The 21446-nt window shown below is 33.1% G+C and overlaps 5 protein-coding genes across 6 annotated transcripts; 2 read left to right on the top strand and 3 right to left on the bottom strand.

The window, feature by feature from the left end:
* Window positions 1–104: 104 nt before the first annotated feature.
* On the bottom strand, window positions 105–1858 carry LOC130824057 (probable methyltransferase At1g27930). The gene is made up of 2 exons (XM_057688935.1): window positions 1335–1858; window positions 105–426 (listed from the first exon to the last, which is right to left on the bottom strand). The coding sequence occupies exons 1-2, from the start codon at window positions 1856–1858 to the stop codon at window positions 105–107; spliced, it is 846 nt and encodes a 281-aa protein (XP_057544918.1).
* Window positions 1859–4183: 2325 nt separating this feature from the next.
* On the top strand, window positions 4184–7054 carry LOC130824150 (50S ribosomal protein L27, chloroplastic). Its single transcript, XM_057689040.1, has 3 exons — window positions 4184–4648; window positions 6514–6615; window positions 6686–7054. Exons 1-3 carry the CDS (start codon window positions 4349–4351, stop codon window positions 6866–6868), a joined length of 585 nt encoding a protein of 194 aa, XP_057545023.1. The 5' UTR covers window positions 4184–4348; the 3' UTR covers window positions 6869–7054.
* A 2258-nt stretch (window positions 7055–9312) lies between these two features.
* LOC130824205 (protein transport protein Sec61 subunit gamma-1) lies at window positions 9313–11858 on the bottom strand. Its single transcript, XM_057689106.1, has 3 exons — window positions 11641–11858; window positions 11436–11553; window positions 9313–9512 (listed from the first exon to the last, which is right to left on the bottom strand). The coding sequence occupies exons 1-2, from the start codon at window positions 11732–11734 to the stop codon at window positions 11438–11440; spliced, it is 210 nt and encodes a 69-aa protein (XP_057545089.1). The 5' UTR covers window positions 11735–11858; the 3' UTR covers window positions 9313–9512; window positions 11436–11437.
* An 894-nt stretch (window positions 11859–12752) lies between these two features.
* On the top strand, window positions 12753–14974 carry LOC130823873 (oxygen-evolving enhancer protein 2, chloroplastic). The gene is made up of 4 exons (XM_057688688.1): window positions 12753–13470; window positions 14021–14253; window positions 14422–14472; window positions 14559–14974. The coding sequence occupies exons 1-4, from the start codon at window positions 13209–13211 to the stop codon at window positions 14817–14819; spliced, it is 807 nt and encodes a 268-aa protein (XP_057544671.1). The 5' UTR covers window positions 12753–13208; the 3' UTR covers window positions 14820–14974.
* Window positions 14975–15530: 556 nt separating this feature from the next.
* On the bottom strand, window positions 15531–21446 carry LOC130823872 (WD repeat-containing protein 26 homolog). 2 transcript variants are annotated; one of them, XM_057688687.1, is made up of 4 exons: window positions 21222–21446; window positions 19196–20054; window positions 17983–18084; window positions 15531–16703 (listed from the first exon to the last, which is right to left on the bottom strand). In XM_057688687.1, the coding sequence occupies exons 2-4, from the start codon at window positions 19967–19969 to the stop codon at window positions 15903–15905; spliced, it is 1677 nt and encodes a 558-aa protein (XP_057544670.1). In that variant the 5' UTR covers window positions 19970–20054; window positions 21222–21446; the 3' UTR covers window positions 15531–15902. The 2 variants fall into 2 exon arrangements, with proteins under 2 accessions (XP_057544670.1, XP_057544669.1); XM_057688686.1 differs by having other exon boundaries at window positions 19196–19999.

Here is a 21446-nt window from a genome sequence, read left to right as displayed (position 1 = left end):
ACAAAATATTCTATTCATATATACCATTTGATCAATTTGATCAATTCCATTAACTAAAAAAAATAAATTTTCCACAAAATTAATGAATTCCAAAAATAAAAAAATCAACAGAAAAAAGTATTAGGTTTAAGAGTCTGTTGTTCGGTAGCAGGAGGTATAACAAAATGCCAAAGGTTACCAACAGCTTTAACCAAATACTTTTTACAAAGAAATCTTTGAGCATAAACTCTCTCAACCTTCCTATTCACATCATGTAAGAATACATGTGTTTTTCCCGGCTTTGTCCTCGTCCTCGCCATCACTGCTGCCGTGTATATGGCTGCCATCCGACCGGGCATGTTCAGTTGGTACCCTTTTGGTCCGTCTATCATTATCACATCCCATTCTTTTTTGTATACTTCGTTCGGTAAGTCATCAAGAATTAGCCTGCATGTACGTTGTTGATCAAGTTAGAAAGGGGAGATTCTCGGTCCAAGTCTGCCAAGGACATGACTTATAGCAATCGACTAATAACTCCATTAGTGTTGACTTGTGTTACGTAAGTACGTAGCACAAAATATAGAAATCAATCTGATTCAACATACATGTAAAGATGAAATAATAACCAAACATATTTTCTACTATTTTAGCGAATTAGCTTAGAAACAAACAACGCTAAAAAGACAGAGACATTTAAAAGACATTAGTATACGGTGGATTGAACAATAATTCCTACTAGCATGTCTTGTATGATACTGTTTTACTATGACATGAATTCATATAATTTATTTATTTCTTTTATTGATCATTAAGATTGTAAATGTTTATCCTAAGATTATAAGTGATCATTTTAAAATTATAAGTCATTACTTTAAGCCTAACAGAGGTATCACCATTACATTTTAGAATTTGTGAATTTCTACATGTATAGTGAATCTATTCAACAATCTATAGTTTTTTGAGTTACATATGTTACACAATTCAATATTTTTTGATACGGATTATAAACCTAAACAGACACAAATCTATATTTAGTCTCTACCAAAAGACTACCTTAATATTTCTATAACTTTTAACAATATCATACATTCACAAAAAGAGGTTGAAATTGTCATATCGCAATCAGCAAAAAATAAACAAATAAACTATAAGCAAATATGATCAATCTTCCATAACAACCTCCTAATCTCAAGCTTAACTCTTTAAACAATTACCAATTCTTTACTATAAACTCTAAATATATTTGAATTAATAAAAAATTTCAATATTATCTTCAAATCAACTAAAAAATTTAAATTCCTTCTCTAAAAATAAAAATAAAATAATAATTTAGGGTTAATAAAAAATTGACTAACCTGCACTTGGTGTTACCTTGAAGATACAATTTAGGGGGCTTACAATAAGGCTCAATCTTATAATGGTCCAACAAAACTTTAGCATCATAAAGGTGGGTCTTATAAATTAAGGGATGTACCCTAATATTTGGGGCCTTTGTCAAAATATTCTTGACCCATCTTGAATCTTCCTCAAGGAACATGGTAAACCCATTCGGGTTAAATGAGGCCCACATTAATGAATCAAAGCCCAGCCCAAATACCAAGAAATTACATGGGTAAAGTGAGAATAACACATCAAAGCTAACCCGGATCTCCTCAGCTGATTGTTGGGGAATCTCACGTGATGTTGCGTAGTGTAAAACTGCATCAACTTGTATGGGGATTACTCTTCTATCAATGTACGACGTCGTTCCACAAAACTCGGCCGCCTTTGTCGTCACCACCTTAAAGTTTACCACCAATAAGGCCACCGCGATCCCCACCATGATCGCTAAAATCAACACTAGCCATGGCCGGTCTAGTGGTAATCGCCGTGGTTTCATTTTTTTAAAATTTATTTTGTTAGATCAGTAATTAAGAAAAGTGGGGTAGATAATAATTTTTAGAATTGTAATCATTGTTTATTGAAAATGTTTTTTTTTATTGTTAGTTGATGAGATTTGTATTTGCCTTATGTTTCGGGTTGAAAGGTGATTAGTTAGGTAACATATACGAGTTTCATGGTTTTTTGTGCTTTTAATATTTATTTATTTTGATTCTATTTTATTTTGTAATTAGTTTTATTGTTTAGCTCATGATTATATATATATATATATATATATATATATATATATATATATATATATATATATATATATATATATATATATATATATATATATATATATATATATATATATATATATATATATATACTCTCTTTTTTTATTTGTTTGTCCAAATTTGTTTATTTTATTTTGTTGCAATAAATGACTTTTCTCATAAGAAATTTTTTTGCAGTGATTTAACCTTAAAATAAGAAATTCATATTTAGATTTTCTTATAAAATTTTATTAATTAAACTATTTAATCTATTTATAAAGCATATGTGAGATGGTTTCATACGAAGTATATAATAAAACACATCTTATTTCTGTTTGTTTTATGAATTTAATAAACCTTTTATATTTCTTTATTTAGTAACAGCCCATTAACACCTTACACCCCAAATCCTTTTTTCATTTTTTCCGTCAATATCCATACACCTTTATTTGATTATTTTAATGAAATAATACCTCATTTCTCTATCTATGCGAGGAATTCAATACTTTATTAATATTTTTTGAATTAAATAATAATTAACTAACACCCAATACTTCTCTTCCATTTTTAGGCTATTTAAATAATTACCCTCTACACCTTGCCCTTTTAAAATTACACCTAGGATCGGTCTTGAGATTTTAAAAGGTGCGCAACATAATATTAATTATGGACTTTTAATTACTAAATATATTATTATGAACTCTTATCTATTAAATATCAACATCATTTTTCTTATTCTTTGGATGGACCCGCAGCACAAGTCCGCCTTGCCGCCTATAGGATCGGCCATGATTGCATCTAATGTCTACTTTGGGCTATCCAAATTATTATTTTTTTACTATTTGCTCTTTTGATGATATATTCCGCTCTTTATAATTTTCTCATAATATTAATTTATTTTCATACATAAAATTCATTCTTTTCTCAATCTCATCTACTTTTAATCCATCTATTTGTAAATCATACTTTTATTGAGTATTGACTATGATTTAATAAATGTATATTTATCAGAAGGTGCAATCTCATGAAATTGGGACAAATATTTGAAAGTAGACAAAAGGGAAATTACTCATCTTATAGACCTCTCATTAAAACAACTTTAAAATAAGGTGATCATATTTATATTTTTATAAAGATTCGTTTCTATTTCATATTAAGATTGCACCATACAACAATTTTTTCTTTAAAAAAAGAACGAGAACGAGAATGGACTCTAATGATCCGTTTGAAACGTTAGTAATGAGAATTATTTGTAGTGTAAATTTTCATACAATCAGTCTCCTAAGAGACCGTCTTTTCGAGATAGACTCTCAGGTCCAAGCCATTAAAGCTTAATTAAACTAAAAGATAATAATGGGCTGACCAAATTAGAGAGAGTCTCTCACAAGAATTTGTGATTTTCATAATTTGTACCATGTCATTCCCATGGTTTTGAAACTTGATCGTAAAAAAATTTTTTGTTCACAAATTCTCATTACCACATAATGCCATATTTTAAAATGGTAATGCACTGAATGAAATTTTGCAAAGAAAATGATTTTATTTTAAAAAAACAAATATGACCATTAAACTTATCAAGAGATATATTGCCAAAATTACACTAAATTTTCGTTACCATTCACATCGTTTATACATACTAGTATTAAACGGGCATAACTTCATAAGAGTATTCATTACAATATTAGAAAATTTGAAACAAATAAGTAATTTTAACAAAAAAAAAAGCTTTGGGTAAACTTAATTCTAAAAATTAGCATTTTCATGTCCAAGCCTAAGGTCAAGTATGTTTGCAGTTGCTAACAGCGAACAAAAAAATTGGTCAAAAAAAAGTCAAAATTATTTGTTCGCAGTTATTAACTGCTTTTTGTCCCATTTAACGTTATGACATGTCTCTCTTTTGTTTGCAGTGAATAACTACGAACAAACAATTTTGATCAATTTTTTTGTTCGCTGTTAATAACTACGAACATACCTAACCTCTGACACGGATATAAAAACACTTATTTTTAAATTTAAGTTTACAAGAAACTCATTTTTTTTTTATTTCTTTTGTTAAAATTACTTATTTTTTTTTCAAATTTCACAATATTGTTAAAAATTACGTTCTCCTCTATATCTATTATCCATATAAAAACCTCAAAGATAAGATAACATTTTCCTCCATTATCATTTCTCTTCCATGAAAACAACTGCAATTTGAGCTTCAAAAACCTTCGTCAAACATCTTAAAAATGGCGGTCACTTCATCAATGAGCTTCAACCTAATCGCTTCCTTTAAAGGAATTTCATTAACTTCAACTTCTTCTTCATCCTTTCTTAGAGGTGAATTTGGACCTCATTCTCTTTCTTTTCCTCCAAAATCTCCCCTCTCAAAATCTCCATTTCCATTGACGATTGAATCTGCTCATAAAAAAGGAGCTGGAAGTACTAAAAATGGTCGAGACTCTAAAGGTCAAAGACTCGGTGTCAAAATTTATGGTGACCAAGTCGCTAAACCTGGCGCCATTATTATTCGTCAGCGTGGAACTAAGGTGAACTTTTAGTGTGCCAATTTTGTTGAAATTGATTGTTATTTTTTCAGTTTTGTTGATTTGTATTTTGAATTTACTAGTTGTTGGTGAATTTTAAACCTAATTATGTTGCAATTGATTCTTTTTTTTTTCAGTTTTGTTGATTTGTGAGTTCGAATTTACTAGCTTTGTGATGCTGCTAATTGGTTACAATTTACAATGGATTTATTAACCTTTCTTTCACGCTTGTTAATGAAACATCTTTGATTATTAACATGATGATTTCAACTTTGCTAGTTTTTAAGGAGTTGTTTTTTATGCTTTTACGGTTAATGGTTTTTGTGTCATTCATATCAAATTTTGTTAAAATTTGCAATGAAAGCTGTTATTGTTTATATTTGGGCTGTTGATGATTGAGTTATTTAACTGGGTACTGAATTGCTAGAATTTATATTGAATTTGCAAACTGATTGCAAGACAAATTGAATGATAACTGCTAATCGCAAACGACTTATCATAAGTTATAAACTTTTGTATTTTGACTAGTAATATTTATTATCAATTAGCAAAATTTAAGATTTGTTACTAACTTTGATTTTTCCGATGAGGATTGTCTACACTTTAGAGTAGATTTGTTAGTAATAGACTAAGGGGACTCTATCTGGACTCAAGCGAAATAAAGTACTTGTTAGTATTGTATTGAACTCAAGTGAGCTGAGCTGAATTTAAGATGGAAAGAATTATGAACTATAGAGAAGGCTAATCGTGAAGTATGATTAGAAACAGGACGGAAGCCAAAATTTAAAGGTTGAGGGGGCCGGGTAAATATGAAGCAAAATTAGTAATATAAAATAAAATGGGGTGCAGGGCAGCAGGGGCTGTAAGCCTCCAAAATGTCATAATCCTTAACCCGAAAATATCGAGATTCTTGGGTGGTGGTATTGTTATGGAGTATAGAGCTTTGCTTGTAGAATTATTATGTGGAAACTAGAAACATCTTGCTATCTTTTTTTGTTCTATCATAGTCGTAATTCGTTGTATGATTTAGTAACTTGTTATCATGCCGTATCTGTTTAGGATTGCATTCCAATAAAACTTTCTTTTTAATACTTTGTTCTTTTAGTGTTTCATTCTTCTCACTTTCTCAGCAGTGCTACTGGTGTATGCACAATTCAGATTCAGTACTACTTTTGCAATAACTTGCCTCCTTTCTCACAGAAACAATACATACATTTTGAAGGATTCCTCTCCTAGTTATGACAACCCAAGGCCAGGAAGGATTAAAAGATAGAGAATTTGGACATTGCAATTTTGATTTCACTTTTTGATGCTCCATTTGCTAGTTTTAGGATTACAAGCTTTTAAAATTTAAGTTCTTCAAAGCTTTTGGGATGTAATGTTGATTAAGTTGAATAATACACTATTTTTGACTGTCAAATGTGATACTATTATCTTCAGAGAAATTAGGGATACAAGAATTACTTCATAAACCTTATTGCTGAATTAGAGTCTATAACTAATTAGCTCTCAAGAATTCAAGATGTTGTGTTGAGAACCTAGCTCGCCTATCAAACTAATTTCCCAACAAACAAGCATAAATTCACCTCAATCTTTGAATACAATGAAAACTCTCAATTATTTGTTTGAATTGTAGGCCAATAGTCAAACATAAAAATTCTGTCTTAAATAAGCAGCGAGGAAACTACATTTTTTTGAGTGTGACGAAAGCCCTCTTATATTCTATAGCAGTAGGCAGTAAACACTTTTATTCTTAAGAGCTGCACCCATAAGGCATCATTTGAATGAGTGCACCAAGACATTGGTGAGAGGGCCCATATACATGTTGCTATAGTAATTCTGTTTCACAAATTTTGTGCTTGTTCCAGTTCCACCCTGGGAAGAATGTTGGACTTGGCAAGGACCATACAATCTTTGCTTTAATTGATGGATTAGTGAAATTTGAGAAGTTCGGTCCAGACAAAAAGAAGGTTAGCTTCCTGCAAATGTTTTGGTATAATTTGAAAAATTCATGCATTTGATAGCAAAATTGTGTGTTAGGTGAGTGTTTATCCAAGAGAACTGCAGCCTGAAAACCCCAACAGCTACAGGGCAAGGAAACGAGAGAATTTCAGGCTACAGCGTGAGAAGAAGAAGGCAAGAAGGGAAGGATATTCTGTAGAACCGCAGCTAATCATGGCTTCTGCTATTCCTGAAGTTGCTGATGAAAATCCAATCTGCTGATGACCGAGTTATTATAAGCTTTAGTTTCCATCATTTTTTTTGAGCAGATTTTGCATTTTATTGTAATATACTTGTCATAGCCACAAAAGATAAATTCCCAATGTCTAATGTATATCAGTTGCATAAAATGTCTACTGTAACCTTAAGACTCATGATATTATGTAATCTGTTATAATGATTTTGTCATTGATTTTGTCATTTGGCCATTGTCAATTGTATGTTATCCTGCCAATTTCAGAAGATTCTCAAATTTGTAGCTACTCGCCTGAACAGAAAAGATTATTTTATTGATCGTATATGTCCCTTTAAAATTGACACATTCACCCAATTTGAATGATCCCATCCAACTTTAATCTTCCTATAAAATGCCCATGTTTGAAGTACTAAGAGAGTATCTTCTTGCGTTACTGGCGTAGTAGCATTTAGGGCAGGGAAACAGGTCTGGTCGAGTTTGTAGTACCCTCAAAATAGGTCGAACTTTTGAAAACACCTTTAATGAAAAACATGAGCCAAAACCTACTCATAGGAGTGTTACCGCCACATCTATTTCTAATAAAATAAATGTAAGGCTTAACGACTAAGAAATAACTTAATAACTTTAAATCCAACAAAGGGTCTTACAACATAAGAAAAGAGTGAAACGCAATCTATGTCCATATAAAATTTAAACAACTTAAGGTAAAATTTAAACTGAAATACGACTCTAATAAAAGCTATGTTTGTAGGTGATCCTCACTCCACAATTCCCACGCAATCAATAACCTGCAACATAAGAATGCAAGAAAAACAAGGGAAAAACTCCCAAAATTAGGAAATTGAGTAATTCCAACTCCATCCCATAAAACGATTAAGTTTGAAAATGATTTAAGAAAATAAAATATAATCAAATTGAAAATAATTTTAGAAAATAATATATAGCTGAGTTTAAAAAAAAAACAATTTGTGAAAACAATATATATAATATCACATAAACCAATTTATTAATTTGATATTTAATAATGACAAACACATAATCAATTTTTAATTTGAGGGAACGAGAACGCCAGTAGGCCTAGGCTTTACCCTCATACCTACTTCATCAAGAGGTCATCACCCCAAATAATTCAAGGTCAGCAGAGTAGTCTCAGGAACCCTAGTGTGCACACCCCTTCTACTTGGATCACAACAAATAGAAGGAAGACCAAACATCGTATCAAGTATCAGAAATAATAATATCTGTCGGCAACTATACTAACCAAACAGGACAACCTGTTCATCACCCTTATACTTGGATCACAACAAATATAAGAGCTTCATTTCCCTTGTGTTACACTTTACGTGATTTAATATATTTTAATAATTAGTCGCGTGCACACAAACATATAATCAAAAATACATTATACATTTTATTTTATGATCATAGTTTTTCCTAAGAAAAATATATCTCAAGAATATTCAATTGCAATATTAATATTATAATATTTTTCTCCCAAATTCAATCGCATTTAAAATTATTATTAAAATAATAATATAACTTTCATCAAAATAATAATATTATAAGTATTTCTCTTTCAAATTAAACCGTATCTAAATTCGTTATCAAAATAATATTATAAATTTTATCAAAATAGTAATTATAAATTCAAGTTTGACAAAAATAATAGTAGATATAATTTGAGAATATATAAAACATAATATCATACAAAATAATGTCATATAAAATCATGCATTCTATTTAAACACATTAATTATCATTTAGCACATAATGTTATTGGGATAGTCCTAATTAGATGGACATTGAGAATTACCTTGTCACGCGATCCTAGTCAAACGTACACTCCTAATAATCTTTGTCTACAAATTTACTGTCTACACGATAAAATAATATATCTCAAATTAATATCCCGATCAACCCAATCGAAATAAATAAATTAAAAGACTCTCGATTTATATTTTATAATTTACTTAAAATGACAAATCTTAAAATTTTAAAGATTAGTAGTGATAGTTTAAAAAGAAAAGGACAAAGTTTTAATAAGAAAAGGATTATAATATATATATATATATATATATATATATATATATATATATATATATAAAGGTACTTTAGAAAACTTAGGAAATTTGATACTGATTATCAATACCCGCGAAAAGAAACAGGGGAAAGAAGAGAGAGAAAGAGGGAGAACTGAGAACTTATTTGTTAATGCGGAGTTATTTTATTTTATTTTTTTTAAATTTCAGAAATTTATTTTTATAGATTTATTATTACTATTTTATTTATTTATTTATTATTATTATTATTTTTTTTAAAAAAAAAAAACGGATGTTAGAGTTGAACGACTAGTCGTTCGTATTTGCGTCAACATTGATCAGCAAATGTACAAGTGGGCTGACATAAAGTATGTGCGGATGCAGGGTGTGAGAATTTGTGTAAACGTAACCCATAAAACGAGCAGCATTCATGGCACATAAAATCGAAAGCTTCTAACATATCTTAAAATTGGACTTCAGTGAGGAACAAGAAAAACTGCTGAAAATAGTACACAATCCATCTACATATTAAAATTGTTTAGTCTACATTACAACTAAGTCCAAAGAAAAGTTTAGCTTATCCATTCTCTTCATTCCTGGATCTCCAAAGGCAAAATCAAAATACAGTAACCTGCATCAAAGAAAAAGGTTACTTCGTAACTGATAAAACCAATTCCACAGCCTTAAAGCACACATCATAATACATAGCAATTAGATTATAAGCCAAAGAATATTTAACTTTTGGCAAGTATATGCACAACAGTACAAGGGCATTAGGGGTCGACTCATATGTCTAGTGTCGATTATTTAGCAAAGTTGACTGTTCCAAACAAATCAAAATTAAGAATCATTTTTACAAAGCAATAATGTAACTTATAGGTTTGCTCGGTGGGCTAACACCGTTGTTGTGATGAGGTGTGGTCCAATGTGATCCTAGTTGGATCACCGATCTATTTCGAAAAGATCCTTCAACTGCAATTTCCATATATTAGAGCATAGAAAGAATTTCATAACTGCCAGGGGCTTATAGCCCTAAACTATGTTTTACTTGACCTATGCTACAAAAGTATGGCCTCAAAGAGCTTGCATTTGAACACATGGAGAGAAGATTCAACAATCACATGGCAGAGTAGGTAACAATCTAACGCTAATAGTAACATAAGAGATATTTAATAGGTAAGGGATAAGCCAGGTACAATTTCTATAGCATAAGAAATACTCCTAGGTCTTATTTGTTTCGCTACATTATCCTAGCTTTTCTGTAGCAAATGTAGAAAACTGGATAGGACGGAGGGAGTAAGGCAGCAAAGTCGTCAAACCCTTGCTCAATGTTCCAAATTCCACAACAAAAAGGGGGTTCAGCGCAGCCATAAAGGTATGACTTCTACTTTTCCACTTGCAAACATCAAAAAGAGCATGCAAAGATCAACCTCTCCAACCAATTTCACCAGCAAGTAGAATTGACTTATAAAGAAACCTTACCTACATTGTGTTAACCATAAACTTAAACTATTTATTGGGACTAAATTTGGAAATGTTTTGTGAAAGGTATAGAAGATAAAACAATGTAGCAACAGTTAGGAATTCCCACAATCATCAAACTTTACATAAAAATTGATCAAGTAGATGATGTGATCACCTTATTCATTTAGAAGGAATCTAAGACGAGATGAGATATTAATAAACAACTTAGCAATACACATGAATAGTCGTCTGTTAGAGTCAAACCACCATCATTTTTGCAATATATATGTCTTTTTACTTTTTCAATACGAGGAAAGGAGAATCACAATATAGCAAGACACATGAATAGCCATCTGCTAGAGTCAAACCACCACCATTTTTGCAACTTAGGTGTCTTTTTACTTTTTCAATACGAGGTAAGGTTAATCCCAGCGGGGAATTGATCTTGTAGGGGGTGAGAATCGAACCATTATCAAATAGGTGATTAGAAAGCTTTCAACCATTGCGCCAACCCATAATTTTCTATTCATTTGTATTGTTATTGATTTGCAAATCAATAATCGATTTCAATTCTTCACTGATACAATTTACAATCATTAAGCTATCAACTCTTCAACCATGTAATCCAACATCCAAAAATTTGGATTGCTAGCAAGTAACAACTTATGATAGCTCTCATAAAAACCATTCATATCAATTATCATCAATAATAGCAACACCCTCCTCAACAACCCCCCCCCCCCCCCCCCCCAACACACACACACACATACATTTTTGATAGATCAAAACCAATCCAAATAATATAACTCAAGACAAAACCTCATAGCTAAAATACACAAGTCAATCGAACTAAAATTGATTTCTCAAATTTATCTGAGATTAAACCAATGTTGATAATCAACATCTACATGCATGCAAGGTAGCGAATTGGATTCAGCGATTAACAATTCAAGTGTCTTGGCATAGTTTGCAAACGAACAACGATTACTAATCCAGACAACAGTCAATTTATTCAAATATCGAATTGAGAAAAATCACTAGTAACAATAATTTCAAACAAAAAAAAAAAGAAAAACAAATAAGACTATACCATTAAGTAGATCCAACAATAATATTGTTGATGGGAATAAAGATAAGCTTGACGAAGAATCCAACAAATCCCATAACAACGAATCCAATAGCAGTACGGAAAGCCACCTTTGTAAATTCTACAATACAAATATACAAAAATCAAAACTAGATCTCAACAAAAATCCTAAAAAAAAACAAAATTCAATTTGTAAAAATATCAAAACCTTTGCGATCGGGTTTGTGGCAACGCTTAACAAGACGAACACTGTCTTTGGCGAAATCTCTCAATGGATCAAAAACTTGGTCAATAGCATCCATTGTTGAATTGAGGAGAGAGAAATCAAGAGTTTTTGTTCAGATCTGTGCGAAGAACTGAAGAAGGATATTTCTTTTCTGTAGAGCTCAAAATTGTGATTTTAATGGCAAGTGCTGAAAAATAATTAATCTTTTATTATTAATTAATTGTTAAAAAACAAAAACTCGAAGTAGTTTTAAGATACGTGTAATAACCAATGACATTCATCCACGTTTACACCATTTTCTTTCCTTTTTTTCTTGTGTTGATTTGGGTGCTTGGAACGTGTTTTTATTTAATTTTTTAATTAATTAATTAATTAATTAATTAATAATAATAATAATAATAATCCCTTATCAACTAATAATTCCAATTATTCAAAACAATCAACTACCATTTATCAAACATTAGCATAATAAAATAAATAAGACATTCCAAAACAAAAAAAATTAGCAAAAACGTGAAACAAGAAAAATACACAAAATACCGAAATACATGAAAATTGCAATATTTTGGCTCGATTTCCAGGTCAGATTAATATAAACTCTTGTCATAAATATGAAAGAAAAATGTCTCAACTATTAGGCTAATACACGTAACTCCACAAGTCGCTCCTTGACTCTAGCATTACCTCCATTGATATTATTTTCCATAAAATTAGAAATGCAATTTGATTTACAAGTAATGATGATTGTATGAAGCGCATATAACTGGAATATTAATTTAATATTCAATATTTAATATGAGGTGTATTTAAGGTGAGTATAACTATAACAAGATATCCAGTTGGTCATAATGTGTGAGAATTTATTTGAATGCGTATCCAGGTGAGAAGACATGTGTATCCAAATTTCATACATCATTGGTAGTGGATAGGTGGTGACTACGATTATGTTCGTATGGAAAATGTTGTTCGAACTTCGAATCCACCACCCATTTTTCCATCCTTTTCTACAATTGCCGGCTAAAATAATTTGCTTATCTTATCAAGTAGCAAATCAGCTAATACTTCCAGTTAATGAAACCGATCAACAACCATTCACCAAACATAAGCATAACAAAACAAATAAGACATTTCAAAGTAAAAAATGTAGCAAAATAAGTGAAACAGGAAAAATACACAAATTCTCGAAATATTAGAAATTCGCAACATTTTCGCTCAATTTCCAGGTCAGACTAAGAAATGCCAACAAGGACTAGCTAATCAAGCACACAACACTAAAGTTTGTATATATGGTTGGAAAAAAAATCAAGAACCAGAAACACAGAAACGAGGGTGGGAAACATCTAGATGGTAGTACTGGTACACATCACAATATACCAATCAAAGTGGGCCCATATAAGCCAAGCTGGATCCAATAGAGTCCTCTATAACCTTATCTTTCCTTCACAATCTAATCTTTACATCCATCCATATTCTCATATCAAACCAATTTCTTCATCACATAACTCTTCCTTATACTGTCATACACAGAAGTGATCAAGTTATAGAGAAAAATGGCCTCTACTGCATGCTTCTTGCACCAATATGCAGCCATTTCAAGCCCATCGGCTGGCAGAAACGGGGCCCAGGCGCAGCGTTACCAGGCTGTGAGTATCAAGTCTAACCAGCTTGTCTGCAAGGCCCAGAAGCAAGAACATGAGCAGGGTGTTGTTCTTGACAGTAGTGTGTCGAGGCGGTTGGCGCTCACTGTTCTTATTGGTGCTGCTGCTGTTGGGTCTAAAGTTTCGCCTGCCGATGCTGCCTATGGTGAAGCTGGTATGTATTTTCGGTTTTTGTTTGTTTTTATGGCGAATGATCCCCTGCACGCAAGAGGGCAAGGGGAATTAATCGGAAAAGTCTTTAACCACTAGAACAACCCGTAATTCTGAAGAACCGAAAAATAGAATACCAAGATCTAGTTAGATATATTGGAAAATAATTGATATTACTAATGTATTATAACTTAGGATTACTAACAATGTATTAGATCATGTATTGCACTTTAAAAGGTTGATCGGAAACCTCTTTGTTACTATAAGGGTACAAGGATAAGGTTTGCATTTATCCGATCCCTTAATCTCATCTTAGTCGGAACTACTGGATGGCATTATGGTAATTAAATGTTATAAAACAGACATTGCCGACAACATGATGTTAAGTACTTCTCGTCTAGGTGAGATTTAAGTGTTCAGATGTACGCAGCCAAACCCTTAAAATGGTAGAGATGTACGGAACATTTTTCCTATCAGTATTTTGTATAATTGTTAGGGACATCCTGTTAACATTTGGGCTTTGTGATGTACTCATCAGCAAATATGTATTGCAGCTAATGTGTTTGGAAAGCCAAAGAAGAATACCGACTTCATGCCCTACAACGGTGATGGATTCAAGTTGTTGGTTCCCTCGAAATGGAACCCAAGCAAAGAAGTCGAGTACCCGGGACAAGTATTGAGGTTCGAAGACAACTTCGATGCCACCAGCAATTTGGCTGTTATGATCACCCCCACGGACAAGAAATCCATTACCGACTATGGTTCACCCGAAGAATTCCTCTCCCAAGTAATAATCTACAATATTCCGCAAAATCAAACAACCTCTTTGTTATCAGTCTAAGGGTGGGGCAGGTTGCGTACATCTGACCTCCCAAACCCCACTTAGGTGGGAGCCAGTGAATGGCATTCGAGTAATGAAATCTTGCAAGCAACTAAACTTATGTTCTGTTTCCAGGTGAACTACTTGTTGGGCAAACAAGCGTACTTTGGAAAGACTGATGCTGAGGTAAATCTTATATCATTGTTGGTTATGTTATGGTAGTTTAAAGACATGGAGTATAAAATGAGCCCTCTTTCTAAATTGTTGTACAGGGTGGTTTCAACTCAGATGCTGTCGCAACAGCCAACATCCTTGAAACGAGCACTCCAGTAATTGACGGAAAGCAATACTACAGTGTGACCGTTTTGACAAGAACAGCTGATGGTGACGAGGGTGGCAAACACCAAGTAATTACAGCCACGGTCAAGGATGGTAAACTATACATTTGCAAGGCGCAGGCCGGAGATAAAAGATGGTTCAAGGGTGCAAGAAAATTTGTTGAGAGTGCAGCAAGCTCTTTTAGTGTTGCTTAGAAAATGTACTAAATTGATGTGAGGTTTCTGTTTGTAAATCAACTTCTCAACTTGTTTTGATTCTAGTTTTATCTCCTCTTGTTGCATAGGAAGAAGGTTCCATGTATAAGTACCCCGATTTTCTAATCGAAAATAGCATATAATGCATTGAGCTATATCTCTCTCGGTCTCCTCTCGTAGATACGCAGTACTGATTGCTATCACAACTCAAAAAACGAGTTTAAGTTGAGCCTCTGTTACCCAGACTCGGCTAAATTATTTAAAAATGACTATTTTTTGTCCAAAAAAAGTGCCCAATCGTCGAGGATTTGATACGGGTACTTGTTTTTTGATGCTTAATGCTGCTTAAACCTTGGCACCAAGTATGATAGGCTGGACTGGCAGGTAGTGTTATGGCAAATGCACATCAAGTGTTCAGAAATTTGCAGATTAAAAGGCATATAATATCAAATCTAGAAATGGCAATTGAAAATAATAAGTGATCACTTCAAGGTTAAGGTAATCACTTTACATTGTAAGTATACATAAAGCCAGTCTAATAAAGATGATCTCACCATGAGACCATCTCATTTGAGAATTTGTGTTAAACGATTTGTGTTCATTTTATACGAAGTCAAATACAAATATTTTTGGTTTTAATTAAAATGAATAATGATTCAACAATTCATATACACTTTTTTATTCACGTAAAGTTGCAAAAGTTGCTGGATATCAAAAGCAATCAGAAACAACCTCTAAATTAATGAAGAGTAAACTGTGTATATCCGACAATCAAACATCACCCAAGTAAGAATCACTTAATGACATTTGAGTAATAAAATGTTGTTTTTCATGTTTCAACATAAGGACTATACATTGGAAACATGTGGACATCAATATCTTCTCCATGTGTTTCACTAAAAAAATGTGATCAGAATTAGGTAAGTAAAGAAATTTCAGCATCTAAAAGGAACCCTAGCAATACAAATGCCATTATAAACGGTTTAGTCCTGAGAAAAGTATGACGGCGGACGCCTTGTTTTTCCAATGGCTTTATGTGCAAAATGCTTGTATTTTCGCAGTTTCATTGCTCCGATAAACCCTTCACCTAATATTCGCGCTGTTCAAACCCCATATCCGTATTGTACGATCATCACTAGCTGTTGCTAGCATGTGGTGATTTACGGGATTCCAGCTCACACAATTGACAGTTCCAGAGTGACCAGGCAATACCTGAACGAGATCCCCTGAACTTCGATGCCAGATATAAACCTGTGAGTCCTCGCTCCCACTGGCTATGAACGACTGTTCAAAGCCACCAAAGCAAGATCTAACAATAAATCTCGACCGTTTATGGCCTCTGTACTTGGAAATGAACTTAATATCATCACCATCAATGGCGAAGAGATCAATTTCTCCATTTAGAAGATCAACCAACAAAAATTTTTCATCATCCGAGATCGAGAATGAAGTTATTGATTGGTCCTCCACAATCCACTTCTCTTCTTGTGATTCTATATTTAGCAACAAAATCGCGGTTTCTATGCCCCTGCTTATGATTTTCTTTCCGTCACACGTCAACTGAAGATCGGAAATTTTGAGTGTTAGGTGTCCTTCCCAACAGTTTAGCTCGTTCCCAGTGAGATCCCACATGCATATGCTTTTATCCGAAAAGCCAGTAAAAACAGACTCCCCATCAGGAGACCATGCACAAGAGATGGCATTAATACCATCCTTCTCATATATTTGAAGACATTCACCAAATACAACATTCCACAGACGTACATTCTCCTCTGTTCCACAGGTCAGAAGCTGCTGATCGTCTCGTCTCCATGAAACAAGAGAAACTGGTCTTTGGTGGCCAAATAATCGATGCTTTAAAGCAAAATCTCCATTGACACCGACCTATGTCAATAAAAACTATTTACTCCTAGTCAACAGAAATAAAAGATAAGGCCTAAAGCAGTTTTTGCATCATATCTTGCAGCCGATGATGCAGAGGGCGGAGGTGAGAACTAGGAAATCTAGATTATACAGAATAAAACGTTTCTAGACTTGAGCAGCCATGCACCCTAGTTAGTCAAAAACACAATCCATAATCTGAGAGCAGCTCAAAAAACAACATAGAGCAAAATCTCAGATGCGGGGACAGACGCAGTAACACTGGTAAAATGATTTTTTGCGGTCAATATAGATAGTCTAGGCGGGCATATATTACAGTCGCGATAAGCTAAAAAAAGGTTTATGACACAGTCATGATGTGGCGATGTGGAGAATATTTAGCACAATAAATGACAATGAACTCAAGCACTTCATGAGAATGATTGCACAGTTTTAGCAAGGCTCTTCGGCCCTTGGGTAACATCCCATTAAAATTCAAAACAAACTTACTGCACTCAAATTGTTAATCATCCATATCTTCGTTCACATAATCTCGTTCCCCCTCAAAGAAGTAATAATTGTATTGTACAAGCCTACAAGGTCATTTCATCAAGAACATACGAGATGGAAGATCTTACCCCCACACTTCCCCCAATCATATTTTTCCAAAATAGTTTACAAAAGCTCATCTTCCAGTTATACCCCTTCTCCTTGTATCTTATTCAGGATTTCACACCCTTCAGCGTTCACCCATGCTTACTCATGAAGCCCAAATAACTGTCTCTAATAAATTTTTATACTTTCACCCATGCTTCTATTGAGATTCAATTCCCCAGAAAGCAAACATTTAACTAATCTTATTCACACAAGATCTTCATAGCAATAAATGTATAAACTAGCATAAAGACCCACAATCCTGCAGGCAATGTGTTTCCAGTTAAGCCTAGTAAAAATCAAATTTCTGACATAGCAAGAATCTTGAAAGGCGTTCCCTCTTAAGTGGCAAGTTGAAAGATGATAGAGTATCATGAAAAAAGAGTCTAGCAAGAGAAGGCTTTACATTTATTGCTCAACTCACCCCCAACCACTACCCAAATCACTCTTCATTGCCAAACGCGTATAACGTCAAACGAAGTCAAATAAAAATTTTAACAGTTCATAGAACTAACTAAAAAGTACAAAGCTTAACAAATAATCAAGATCTTATGACTCTGAAATCTGAATCTTAGCCCACACAAACACCAGGAAAAATAATGAACTTGAAAAAGAAAAGAAAGAGTAAAAAAAGCAAAAGAAAGCTTACCTCCCATATTATAGCTGAGTGATCACTAGATGCTGATGCTATATATTTCCCTTTATGCGAAAATTGCAAGAACCACACTTCATCTTCGTGCTTTTCTAAAATCTGCTCATAAATCAGTGAACATTCTCTCAAATCTAATAAAGAGCATGACATTGAAGGAGTGGGAAGAAATGTGCATTAGAAACCAAAAGCAAACAAGTGTAACATTCACAGATTACAATAACATCAAACAGAAATTTTTATTGAGCACATTAGACACTTTTAAGTTTACATTTTGCAAAAATCTTCAATGTATAACTTTAGAAAAATGATCATGTATCTCTGCAGCGAATAAGTTGTAAGCAAAACCAGACAACTGGTTCTTTTTACAAGTAAAGGTCTCGGTAAACAAAGCATTCTAGCAGTAGCGTCCTCAATCAGATCGATACACATAAATTCAACTAGCTGCAAATGAATAAACTAAACACTAAATTAGAGGCGATTATGGGCCTATGCACGACGTTCAACCATATAGGACCCTTATTTGGATTCAAATCTAGTTACATAGTTCTATTTTTGTTTATTAACCAAAAATTTCTGCCCCAAATTTTCAGAATATTTTGAAACAAAACGGTTCTTGCGTATATTTACCCCGCCCCTGCACCAAAATTATTATTCTTATATAATAAAAAAGTTCCTCCCGATTTGGTCTGCAAAAGGTCACAAATATTACACTACTATTACCTCAAGTTTCATGAAATAATGACCATCTTTGGGTATCAAAAACCTGGTTGTTTTCCTCTTTAGTAATATTTCATGTACTTTAAATGAGAATAATTCATTTAAATTTGTAAAGTAATCTTCAATGAACCATTTGTTCAATCATTCAGCCTAAACCTAAACCCTCAGCTTTCTTGCTAAAAGTCACAATTATTAGGATCATAACCAGCTTTAATTCCTGTAAAAGTATCTATAGCACCAAGGAAAGCCCTTAAACTCAAACTAGCTTTTGTGCAAAAGTACTCAATCTCTTCCATAAGCTACAACTTTACTAACTACACACCCTCAAATCGGTAGCAAATGTAGATGGAAATATATATGATTAAAAGGGTGAGAAGATATAGTCTAATTCTTTACTAATTGTCAGAGACAAGAAACGTTGCATATCATGCTAGGCAAGGGGAGGGAAACAATAGCAAGGGTCAATGAACTTGATAAAGAAACAAATTCCAACCTGCAAAGTACGACTAGGAATATAATCTCTTCCACAGTGATGGTCGGAATACAACGAAATCTCCCTGTATGACAAGTTGTGAAATATGCAGGCTCTACATTGCGAAACCAAGGCCTGCTCCACAAGATATTCCAGTCTTCTCGTAGGTACGATCATTGCTGGACAAAGCAGTTTCTGCAGTTCATCAAGAACTTCTGAATGCGCTGAAGCTTTTAGGGGGTCCTTCTTGTAAAAAAGAATACAAGAAGTAAGGTCAATTACTATACTTGTATTAATACCTAAAGGTACAATTTCAGTCTTCAATGTGTTCAACGCGTCCATCATTTTTTCATCATCTAAAAGTTCAAAAAACTTCTGCTCCAAGATCAAAAGCTTGGCTGATTTAATTTTAGATTCATCCTTTATACCAATGTTTTGCAATGCCGAGACACTTTCATCCCACCTCCCATGATTAACGTGTTCTGTAAGCAAATTGACCGGCACAGATTGCAACTTTATACCAGATTCATCCACAAGGTGTGCAACACTATTTTTATAACCAAATTCATACAATGCACCAGCTATAAGTCGAATAAACTCTATCTTTTTTGCTAAACCTCTTGGACCAACCATCCTTTCTGCACCTTGGTATTGTATAGGTTCGGCCATCAAATCCTCCGAAGAGCCAGCCGCTACAGTTTCTCCAGATCTTGAGCTTCTTGAAAGGTTGCTTGAACCAGCACAAGATAATCTCAGCCGCTTTGAAGGTGGTTCCCTGTCCTCTACACCTTCCATGAAAAGCACAAGCAGCCCATAAAGGCAAACCTTTATTGACCAAAAGTAGCTATTGTTATAACATAAACCAATGCATTGCTTCCCCCTTTTCAACATAGAATACAAAGAGCAAAGTAAATTCAGCAGGCAGACACAATAAGCAAACATATTTGACATTTCCTAGTAAAGATCAACACTAATAAATAATAAAAATGTATCTTATTATCATCCAAATGATGAAAGAAATCCAAACAAGTTTTGAAACCTTTGCAAAGGAAAAACAAGTGAATGAAAATGCTGAAAGAAATTAAAAAAGCTGGGCCAAATGATCCTTCAACAACAATGTCAAGATTAAAGGGTACATCTAACTAAGATTAAAGGGTTAAAAATGAAACTAATTATTTCTTAAACACTTCAATATTCAATCCATAATCATCACATTTCATAAGCTTCCCATTAAACTTGAGCATTTTCATGTTAAAACTTCCAATCCAAGTTCAATATATACCACCTTTTAACTAATGAATAGAAAATTGGCAACAATACAAGCAAATTCATACATCTAACTGAAATTAAAGGATAAAAAGAAAAGTAATTAATCCTTGAGCACTTCAAGATTCAATCACTAATCATCTCCTCTAACAAGATTATGGCACTAACCAAGTCAATCGAACAAACAATCGATCCAACTAAAAGGTAATTTTCTATTTAATCTAATCAAACCAATTATCCCTTAAACATTAAAAGATTAAAATGATGGGCCAAGCTTGAATTCATGCTTCTTTATTGGTTATTTCTGTTTTAATGTAATTGGACTCCTAAATTCAATCATATATTATTCTTGTCCCAAATCCCAACTAAATTCAGCCAAATAACAATATATAAATACATAATATAAGTTAATTAAGAAGATAACATCATAAAGATCTAAACTGTCATATGCTCATCAAACAAACAATCAGTTCAACTAAAAGGCAGTTCTCTTTTTCACTTAACCCATCAAAATTATGCCCAAATCACCCATAAAAAACTAAATTTGAAGTGTTAAAGGTAATCATAACATCAAGATGAAACTATATAACCCTAATTTGGGCAATACTTTCTAGCCTCTATCGTTTAAATTTTACAACAAAACTAACCCAAAAGTTGTCACAAGTCAACATGTATAATCGAGCCAGAACTAAATTTATAATTGGATCAATTAATTGAGGGATCAAAGACATGGGATGATTGAAAAATTTCGGCAAATGGGATTACGGCATTGTTAACAAACCTTGGAAAAAGCAGACACAGCAGAAGAAAGGCAAAGGATGAAGGTTTGTTTTGCACTCCAAATGTACAAGTATTTCTTGGATTCTTGCCTTGAACTTGAATAGTATACCAATTAACAAAACAAAATGGGATTCTTTCTACTTATAGTGTTGCCTACTAGACACTATGGAATTGCATGAAATGGAAATGAGCTGATTTTTAGAGAGAAATGGAGTTATAATACTTG

The sequence above is a fragment of the Amaranthus tricolor genome, chromosome 9, assembly GCF_026212465.1.
Source record: "Amaranthus tricolor cultivar Red isolate AtriRed21 chromosome 9, ASM2621246v1, whole genome shotgun sequence".
Taxonomy (NCBI): domain Eukaryota; kingdom Viridiplantae; phylum Streptophyta; class Magnoliopsida; order Caryophyllales; family Amaranthaceae; genus Amaranthus; species Amaranthus tricolor.
Note: the sequence above shows the minus strand (reverse complement) of the source record. Positions and strands in the feature narration are given on the sequence as shown.